Source organism: Chenopodium album, chromosome 10 (assembly GCF_948465745.1).
Source record: "Chenopodium album chromosome 10, dcCheAlbu1.1, whole genome shotgun sequence".
Classification (NCBI taxonomy): domain Eukaryota; kingdom Viridiplantae; phylum Streptophyta; class Magnoliopsida; order Caryophyllales; family Amaranthaceae; genus Chenopodium; species Chenopodium album.
This window is the reverse complement of record NC_137843.1, coordinates 33,585,634-33,596,402: the sequence shown is the minus strand read 5'-3', so window position 1 is coordinate 33,596,402 and position 10,769 is coordinate 33,585,634. Positions and strand designations below refer to the sequence as shown.

Sequence of the window (10,769 nt, the reverse complement as noted above, 5' to 3'; positions counted from 1 at the left end):
TCGTTGCAAAAATAACAATTATAATGATAAAAATGATAAATAAAAATATTAATGGTATTAATAATAATAATAATTAATCATAATAATAAGATCAAAATTTGGTGTCTACAGATTGCCCCAAATTGATTGAGTTTAAATAAAAATGATAATCAATGTTAGAGAAAAGACACAAAAATTTTGATCAATGCGGCACTACTACAAAATTGGGGTTAAGTAACACTCATTGGTAACACTTTAAAAATATCATGATTGTTTGATTTTTACTTAACACTTTAGTAACATTATGGCATTAGGTAACATTTTTTTGAATATGAGATGCGTATATTTTTTTTAAAAAAAACAAAGAAAATCGTAATTGATTTTCAATTAAATGGTCACTTAAACATTGGTTTAGGTGCAGTTGAAAATATAACTTAAAAAGAGAGTGAATTTCTCACTCACTTGCAGTACAAAAGTTGGCTTTGGTGCAGTTGAAAAACTAGCTTAAAAAGAGAGTGAAATTCCCACTCACTTGCAACACAAATGTTGGCTCAAGTGTAGTTGAAAAACTGGTTTATAAAGAGAGTGAATTCCTCACTCAATTTAGCTTTGGTGCAGTTGAAAAACTGGCTTAAAAGAGAGTAAAATTCCCTCTCAATTGCAACACAAATGTTGGCTTGAGTGTAGTTGAAAAACTGGCTTATAAAGAGAGTGAAATTCTCACTCAATTGCAACACAAATGTTGGCTTGAGTTGGATCCTCTAAAGCAAAGATTAAAATCCCAAGTTGCATGATCTTTAGGAATAAAGACAGTTATTCATGAAAGAATATAACATAATCTATGGATTTTGGATGCAAAAAACATCAGGTGGTTTGTACTGAGTTTGTGGAAGCAAACTCTTTCGGATTCTTCTTCTTAGCACCATTATCCCCACCACCCCTTTATAAAAGGAGGTGATGTTCATTCATTTCCACAACAAACCATCTCCTTCCATCTTCTTTCAATCCTTTAAATTGTTACTCCTTCTTTCCTTATCTTTCTCTAAACATGAATGCAATATATATGGAAATCTATGAAATTAGTGGAGCTAGAAAGCTCTAACTGAAAGGGGTGGTAATAAATATTTCTCCACCTTGCCTTTCCCTTTATACTAGTGTCTTTACAAGAACCATCACCCCATCTTCTATCTATTCAACCTCGGTATGATATGATTCATGCTGCTGTTGAATTTTGGGATGAAGAGCACCATGTTTTCCGTTTTGGAGAGGTAGAAATGACACATCTTCTAGAAGAAGTAAAGGGTTTATTAGGTCTCCCTAAACAAGGTCGTGTAATTACTCCTACTGACCCAAGGGCAACTGATGCAGTCATGAGGGATTTACTAGGTATTCCATTGAATATGGAAAGTAATTATCGATTGCTTGATATTTTGATGTTAGAGAATTTCCTTGAAACTTTCTCTTTACCTCATTGGGGATTTATTAATAATGAAAATTTCCAAAGGTGCCAAGAGAGAGCTTGTGTCCTTTTATTTCTTGGCCTTGTCTTACTCAAGGAATCATTATTTTCCTGTCATGTTCGCTGCATTTTTTTGTTGTCACAAATTGAGTCAGGGAACCGTTTAAGGCCTCTCATCCTAGAAGAACTTATGATGGGGCTTGACCATCTAAAGCAAAACCCAAGGATTTTTTTTGCAAAGGGTGTCCAATTGTGCTTCAACTCTGGTTATTTGAGAAATTAAAGCTGTCTAGGCCGCCTACTCGAATTCCTTACTAAACCCGACACATTCGAGAAAGAGGTTTTTTCCCTATATTTCGTCAATGTTGCAACCAAGGTGCATGGCCAAACCTTTTTGCTGAAGCTGATGTGGAATACATAACAATTAACACTAACAAGCGCAGAGGTGTTCAACTTCTAGGATTGTGTCGGTTCACTTTCTACCTTCCTTGGAGATGTTTGAGGCAAGCAGGCCAACTCCAACGACTCCTTGAACTCCATGAGCTTCTAGTGGTACCTTGCACCACCTATGCTATTGGTAATGTGCAAGCTCTTATGGAATCATCTCGTGTATGGCAATTTTCACGAATGGTCCCAGCACTTCTAGTTCTTGAAGATAATGTTCCAACCGCGTCTTACACAACAAGGTTGTTGGAGGACCTCGAGGATGATGCTTGAACAAATCCTTACAAGGGTTTTCTTATTATATTTTAATTCTTGTACTCATATTTCCCTTGTGTGTTCCTTTAATTCCAAAAGAAGAAACCATATCTGAAGGCATTGGTCTTTGAAGTATGGTGTATGTGGTTATTGTTTTCATGGTAAAAATAAGTAATTGTAATCTTGCAAAAAAACGAGGGAGTTTGTGTTACATTTGAATAAAAGAAAAGTCTGTTTATTTGTTGTAATCATATTTTGTTAGATATCGACTTGATCATGATATTTTAATAATAATGAATATTTCTATATGACTCTTAGGCATGCAATGCAAACATGAATGAAATCTAAACTCTAACACGATACAATATGCCTATCCAAAACTAGAAGGAGATTCACGTTTTTTTTATCTCGCAAATATAACACTATACCAATCAAGCATAATACTCTTTTAACTGATCAAGGTTGGTGAAATGAACAAACTCATTTTCATCAAGATCCATCGATTTTACTGCTCCAGCTGGTGTAAGATGTTTGACCAGAAATGGACTGGACTAGTTTAGCTTGAACTTTCCACGTGGATCATGAATTGGTGCTCGATTTTCTTTAAGTACCAAATCCCCTTCATGAATATTCCTTTCCCTGACCTTTTTATTAAAAGCTCGAGCAATGCGTCTTTGATAGAGTTGAATATTGTGAAGGGCTTGTAACCTTCGTTCACTTGCTAGAGAAAGTTCATCGTATCGCTCTTTAAACCATTGTTCTTCAGATATCTCACTTTCATTCATTACGCGAAGTGATTGAATCTTTGTTTCGATTGGAAGAAGTGGGTCCATTCCATATACCAAAGAATATGGAGTAGTCCCAATTGGTGTTCGAAGGGAAATTTTATACCCCCAAAGTGCATAGGGAAGTTTATTGGGTCATTCTCTAGCCTTATTTGTTGTCTTGTAGATTATCATCTTGATGGTTTTGTTAGCTGCTTCAACAGCTCCATTGGTCTTAGGACGATATGGCAATGATTGGTGATGCTTGACTTTTTACTTCTCAAGGGTCTCATTAAGATGGCCTTTAAATTGTGAACCATTGTCAGATATAATTTCAAAAGGTACCCCATACCGAGATATGATGTTATTGATCACAAATTTTGAGACTTGTTTTTCCCCTAGTTTTGAATATGATGATGCCTCTACCCATTTCGAAAAATAGTAAACAGCAACAAAAATATATTGATGCCCATTCGAAGCTTTCGGATTTTTTTCCCAATGATATCTATGCCCCAACTGGAAAAGGGCCATGGTAAAGTAAGATTATTCATACTAACAGGCGACATGTGATTAAGGTTTGCAAATAACTGACATTTTTTGCACGTTTGTACGAAATGGATGCAATCACTTTTCAAGGTGGTCCAGTAATACCCTACTCGAAGAATCTTCTAAGGAAGCATCCTTCCATTCATATGAGGTCCACATTATCCCCCATGTACTACTTCCATGATCCTTTGTGATTGTTCCCCATCAATGCATAACTGCAGCTTTCCATCAAAACTTTTATGATACGACAAACCTTTTAATATCGTGAAATGAGAAGTTATCCTTCGAATATCCAACTGATCTTTCTTGTGACTTCCCTCAGGATACTCTCCACCGATTAAATACTTCTTAATGTCAGTATACCAAGCATCCTCATTATCTTCCTGGGCTAATAGAGTAATATTTGGCTCAAGATTAACCAATGGAGTTTCTTTTTCTACAATCGTTACTAATTGTATCTTTACATCATCATCCAAAATCAAATTCAGCGCAAGATTTGCCAAAGCATCGGTGAAGCTGTTTTGCTCACGAGGGAGATGTTTGAACTCTATTTCTTCAAAGCATGGGATAAATTGCTGAAGATACTCCGTGTACATTTGCAATCTTTCATCCCGAACTTTCCAAGCTCCAATAGTCTGGGAAATTATGAGATAAGAATCACTGTATACTGTGAGATGTTTTGCATCGGCTGCTAATGCTACTTTGATTCCATAGATGCAAGCTTCATATTCAGCCGTGTATTCGTCGTTGGGAAACTAAGTTTGACAGCGAACGTAATTTGTACTCCCAGCTAACAGAATACGTACTCCATAGGAATCAATTGATAATACTTGTGCACCATTGCCCTTCTTGTCAGAGGCTCCGTCAAAGTACATTTTCCATTGTGACGTACTAAGATAAAAAATATGTTCATCTAGAAAATCATCATCATTTTCATCACCTGATATAGGTCCATCAACTAAAGCTTCAGATATAGCTCTCCCTTTGACAGACTTTTGATTCATGCACTGAATGTTAAATTCTGACAATATTGCATGCCATCTTGCTATACTTTCACTCAAGATTGGTTTCTCAAAAATGTACTTGATTGGATCTAACCTCAAAACTAGATAAGGAATATGTGCTTGCAGATAATGTCTAAGCTTCTTTGATGCGTAAAAAAGGGCAATGCAAGCTCTTTCTAAAGAAGTATATCTAGTTTCATACTCAAGGAACTTTTTGCTGAGGTAGTAGATATTTATTTCCTTCCTTGTACTCTCTTGGTATTGTGCCAAAAGAGCTCCCATAACCGTTTCCGTGATAGCAAGATATAATATTAAGGGCTTCCCTAGTTTTAGAGGCATTAAAACTGGAGGATTGGAGAGGTATTCTTTCATGGAATCGAATGAAGCCTGACATTCATCATCCTACTTTATTGGGACATTTTTCTTAAGTAGCTTGAATATAGGTTCACAACGAGTTGTCAATTGAGATAAGAACCTACTAATATATTGGATTCTACCAAGAAATCTCGAATCTCCTTTCTGTTCTTGGCGGAGGAAGCTCTTGTATAGCCTTTACCTTGTCAGAGTTAACTTTAGTTTCGTCTTGACTCACAACAAAGCCCAGAAACTTTCCCGAAGTTACCCCGAATACACATTTTTGAGGATTTAGCGTTAGATTGTATTTTCTAATTCTGTCCAAAAATGATTTTAGAGCATCGATGTGTATCTCATGATCATGACTTTTGACAATCATGTCATCAACATAGACCTCTACGATATCATGGATGAGATCATGCAAATTCGTCATTGTGGCCCGTTGATAGATGGCCCCAACATTCTTTAATCCGAAGGGAATTGCCCTATAACAAAAGGTTCTCCATGGGGTAATAAAAGAAGTTTTCGACATATCCTCTTCTGACAAGAGTATCTGATTGTATCCTGAGAATCCTTCCATGAATGAGAACATTGCGTGTCCGGTAGTGTTATCAACCAGAACATTAAAGTGGGGTAATGGAAAATAGTCTTTTGGTGATGTTGAATTCAAATCCCTAAAATCAATGCACACTCTGACCCTTCCATCTTTCTTGGGTACTACCACCACATTTGCCAGCCATTCTGGATGGTTGATCGGCTTAATGAAGTTGGCATAAAGTTGCTTTTGAATTTCTTCTTTGACTTTGACACTAAATTCTGGTTTCATTCTACGAAGCTTTTGTTACTTCGGCCTACTATCGGGATAGAGAAGTATACGGTGTTCTGAAATGTTACGATTGACACCAGGCATATCAGCATAAGACCATGCAAACTCATCCACATATTCTTTAAGTAAATTAATGAACGCATTTTGTTCATCAAGGGAAAGGAAAGATCCTATCTTGACTTCTTTTACATCATTTTCCATACCTATGTTTACATTTATAGACTCTTCCATGGGTGTCACGCATGATTTAGGTTCATTGAAAAGTTCATTATTAGAAAATGCATCATGATTAAGATCAATTTCTTGTACACAAATATTTTTACAAACAACTTCTTCGATATCTTCATGATATGAGATATCGGGCAGTGTATGGCTAGTTGATTAGCTAGATGATGAGCTATCGGTTTCATAACCGTTTGAGGTAGAGGATTGAAAATGATATAGCTCAGGGAATGGAAGGAATTGTTCTTGAGTTTCGGGTCCAATATTGTTTTCAACTTTTGTTTCTATTGGACTGATAAGAGTAGTGGGATCGAATCAGACTTCATAATAAGAAATTGGTGAAAAAAAACGTCTTAGAACTCCTTGCTTCAGATGGTCAGCCTAGTCAATATCTTCCTTAAATACTGGTTTCTTACTGAACCATTTCTTAATAGATTCCTCATTGCTTGCCTCTACAAAGAAAATTTCTAACCCAAGGAGGATTTATTCTTTATCCAGGTCATACCAATGTTTGGGAAACTCGTAAAATGGTTTAGTGTCGTTTGGTAACACAAATTGCCCGTTCAACGTGAGAGACTTCCTTTTCATAACATTAGAACTAATTTTATCTTCAAAACCCAAGCCATGACGATTTCGCTTATCAATTATCGGAATTGGTTGCCTCTGATGAGTGTCATTTATGACACTCTTATGCTAGGTTTTCTTTATAGTTTTATTCCCATTTATATTCCTTTCTATCGTGTTTTTACATAATAATGCTTGCTTTGCATGTTTGTGTGTAAGTTTAGAGAAATGCATGCTTTTTTTGGTTTTCTTGTCATTTTGTTCATTTCTCGACTATTTCTCTCGATTCTTTGTTTCCTTGATTTATTTTGTAGGTATGTTGAGTTTCTCGAGGTATGATCACCAAGGAGAAAGCTCAAGCGCATTCAAGAAAGTTAATGGAGCAAAGTTCGGGATTCCGAAAACACAATTCAAGTTAGCTCCGCGAGCTCGAGGGCCTTGGAAGTTATGGTTTGGCTCGAGGCATTCTAATGCTTGGAAGATAAAGGAGCTGCCCTTCTCACGAGCATTGCCTCGAGTGCACCAATGATAAGGATGCTCGAGAGCGCAGATATTGATCGAGCAAGCGAAGGAGGCAAGGCCACGAGCACCGAGCAAAGGTGCGCACGCGCGGCACAGGAAGTGCGTGCGTGCAGACCCACCTGGTGGTGCGCGCGCACCAGGCGCCCTGCCCCCTTCGCTTGTTTCTTCTATTTGTACCCTTAATCTTTTCCTTTTTGGGGGGGACGACTCATTTTTGTACTTGACATATATTTTTCCAGATTTAGTAGAGAGAGAAAGTAGAGAGAGAAGCTTAAGATACTTGTTTGTACTTGAATTTGATCTTGGATTTCAATTTGATCTTGGATTTCTTCTTCTCATTAATGAAAGTTTGTGAGATTTCTTTCCCTTGAATTTACTTCTATTGCAATTTCCTTTATTTTGAATGTTTGATTTGAATTTCTTTCTTTGCTTTAGAATTTGTTGAGAGATTGAATTCCTTCTTGATTAAACTTGAAATGAATATGATTTTGATTGAATTTGTTTTGTTTTCCAATTTTACCATGAATAGTGAGTAGATTAGTTGCTAGGGAGAAGGGGAAGCATGCTAGATTGATGACTTTTGCTAGTTGATGATCCTTGATTGATTGAATTGTTGCAATTAAATTGGTTGACATGGTTGTGCATGTGATTAATTAGACTAGGAGTGATCAACCTATAAGATTAATCTAGATTGCATTGCAAATTTCAATGACATTAACTCTTGATTTGAGAATTGCTTTAATTGATTGAATTTGATTGTGATTTTCCTAGTTAGCCATTCATAGTGAACCCTAGCTTGTCTTATAGGAGATAGCCCTTGAGTTCCTTTGATTGCAACTATTGTTTGTCCTTTGCAACGTTTGAATTGATTGAGTGATCCATCAATTAGCATAATCATTGAGCTTGCATGTGGAACCAATATCCCTAGTGTTTAGTATATTGAATTACTTGATTAATCTAGTTTTCTTGATACCTAATTACCAACCGCATCTTCCCTCAATCTTCGAAGTAGCTTGACCTAGGCTATAGCTTGCACCTACTCATTCCCTTGGGTTCGACCCTTAACTTACCATATACTCGTATTAGGTTGGTCGAGTGTTTATAAATTTTCTTTGGCTCTAGGAAAGGGTAGAAACCGACCTACTTTTCCCTACGTCAAAAATGGCGCCGTTGTCGGGGAGTGATATTGGTGCTTTGTTATAGTTGTTGAGTCTATTTCACTTTTAATTGAAAATACAAAAAGATTTTCTTTTAGGCTACATTTGTAGCCGTGCTACTAACCATTTCTTTTCAGATTTTATGCATAGAGCACGTGGTCATTTACTAGTGCCATTTGATCCAAAAATCGAGAGAACTATTGCAAGGTTAATGGGTGCTAGACGATCTTTGAGCCCTAGCATTTCAAGTGAAGAAGAACCACATCAAGAGGAACAAGTAAGAATTGGAGAAAATCCAAGGGTGGTGTTGAAAGAATTGGGGATTCCCGGTGCATATAGATTTGAGAGTAGGATTGCTCCACCTACAACACCGGCAAATGACTTTGAAATAAGACCGGCAATGATCACTTTGATAGAGAGGAAACAATTTAGTGGGGCCAAGCATGAAAGCCCGCTAAATCATCTCAAGGAGTTTGAAAAGTATTGCAATACTATCAAGGTGAATGTAATTTCCCAAGAATTCATCTGCCTCAAGCTTTTTCCCTTTTCTCTCATAGGCGTTCCTTGGAATGGCTAGACAAGGAAGTCAAGCCGAATTCTCTAAGGACATGGGATGAAGTGACTAAGGAGTTTCTATCCCGTTTTTATCCACAAAAGAAAACGGCAGAGGCTAGAGCTTTGATTCAAGGTTTCAAGCAAAAGCCTAGTGAGAGTCTCTATGAAGCATGGGAGAGATACAAAGAGTATCAAAGAGAATGTCCTCACCACAGAATTCCTACCTACCAAATTATTTAAATTTTCTATAGAGGCCTTAGTCCTCAAGGAAAATCATGTTTAGATGGAGGAGCCAGAGGTCCTATCATGAACAAAACGGAAGAGGAAGTGGTGGACATAATTGAAGACGTAGTGAGGTACTATAGAGATTGGCAAGATGGGGAATGAGAGTCAACTAGCAAGAGTAGCTCTTCGGTGTACTCGGTTGATCATCTAAATGCAATCAACAATCTATCCTCACAAATGACAAACTTAGGAAAGGAGATGTCCGCTATCAAGGCGAAGTTGGAAAGTGCTACCTACCAAGTTTCAAGTCTTCCCTCCCAATCTAAGGGGAGAGGTATGTCTTCTAATTCTCAACCCCCTCCCTCTTCTAATAACATGCCTAGTGGATGCTTGTTTGTGATGATTGTGGGTCGTATGATCATGATATTTCTAGTTGCCCTAATGCATGTATGGATGTTTGTGATGATCAAGATGGAAATGTGAATGAGCATGTGAACTATGTGTCAAATAATCATGATTCTAGGTTTGAGAATCAAAGAGGTCAATACCATGGCAATTTTGACAACTACAACCAAGGTGGTGGTAATAGGAACCATGGGAACTAAAATTCCCGAGGTAACTATAACAACCCAGGTTATAGTAGCAAAAATCATAACCAAAATTATGGTAATCATAACCAAGGTTATGGTAACCATAATCAAGGTAGAGGTAATTGGAACAATCAAAATAGGGGAAATTTTCAAAATAATTCTCAAAGGGGTCCCCCACCCGGATTTGCTCCAAAGTCCCAAAACGATAATTCCTATATTCAAACCTCTTCTTCCTCACATAGAACCAATTTGGAAGAAATCATTGAAAATCAAACAAAATTGTTGAACACTTATATGGCCGTAAGTGACAAGAAATTTAACGAAATGATGACTCTTAATAAGATGCTTGAAAACCAAATTTCTCAACTTGCTAATGCTTTGAAAGACCATGCTAGTCCTTCTTCTTTACCTTCCCAAGGCCTAGATCCCAAGAGACCGGTCAATGCTATTGTCACAAGGAGTGGTAAGGTTCTTGAGGAGAGTTTGCCTAGGAAGAGTGAGACCAAGGAGGGCACAAAAGAGGTTTTGGTTGAAGATGATAGAGATGGTGCATCTTTGAGTGAGGTTGAGATTGAGAAGCCTAGTGAGGTGAGAGTGGAGAAAGAAATTGTGAAACCCAAGTTTCCTTATCAACAAAAATTCATGAGACACAAGTTAGATGAACAATTTGGAAGATTCATTGACATGCTCAATCAACTACGCAAAATTCCTCAAAGACATTTTGAGTGGTAGGAGGACTTGTGATGGTGTAGAGACGGTGAACTTAACCGAGAATTGTAGTGCAATCATAATGAACAAGATGCCACCTAAGCTAAAAGACCCCGGAAACTTTTCCATCCCTTGTGCCATTTATAAAATGCAAATTGAGAATGCCTTGTGTGACCTAGGAGCTAGTGTTAGCCTTATGCCATATTCGGTGTACCAAAGACTTGAGTTAGGGGAACTCTTACCTACTAACATCACTTTGCAATTGGCCAATAGGTCAATTAAGTTTCCTAAGGGTAAGGTAGAGGATGTCCCATTGAGGGTTGGAAAATTTGTTATTCCGGTGGATTTTGTGGTGCTAGAGATGGACGAAGATGCTACCATTCCTATCATTCTAGGGAGACCATTCCTTGCTACTTCGGGTGCTTTGATAGATGTGAAAAATGCTAAAATTTCACTCAAAGTAGGGGATGAGATGATAGAATTTGATTTGAATGATAATATGAAGTATCCAAGTTCTTCTTTAGAAAATTGCATGTTGATTGATTCTCTTAACTATGTTGTGTCTTCTATGCATGAGCAATTGCTCACTTCTAAC

At 37.3% G+C, this 10,769-nt stretch overlaps 1 protein-coding gene and 1 non-coding gene across 2 annotated transcripts; both read right to left on the bottom strand.

Moving 5' to 3' along the window:
• Nucleotides 1–3,605: 3,605 nt before the first annotated feature.
• LOC145565152 (uncharacterized) lies at nt 3,606–4,733 on the bottom strand. The gene is made up of 2 exons (XM_081625240.1): nt 4,278–4,733; nt 3,606–4,202 (listed from the first exon to the last, which is right to left on the bottom strand). Exons 1-2 carry the CDS (start codon nt 4,731–4,733, stop codon nt 3,606–3,608), a joined length of 1,053 nt encoding a protein of 350 aa, XP_081481366.1.
• A 4,030-nt stretch (nt 4,734–8,763) lies between these two features.
• Nucleotides 8,764–8,869, bottom strand: LOC145565714 (small nucleolar RNA R71). The gene has a single exon (XR_014095094.1). It is a non-coding gene; the product is annotated as a small nucleolar RNA R71 (small nucleolar RNA).
• Nucleotides 8,870–10,769: the final 1,900 nt, after the last annotated feature.

Excerpts from the sequence above, each read along its gene's own strand:
- LOC145565152 (XM_081625240.1), bottom strand. The coding sequence starts at position 4,733 with ATGGGAGCTCTTTTGGCACAATACCAAGAGAGTACAAGGAAGGAAATA. Across the intron at positions 4,203-4,277 it reads AGAAGGGCAATGGTGCACAA|TTTCCCAACGACGAATACAC; the intron begins GTATTATCAATT and ends TGTCAAACTTAG.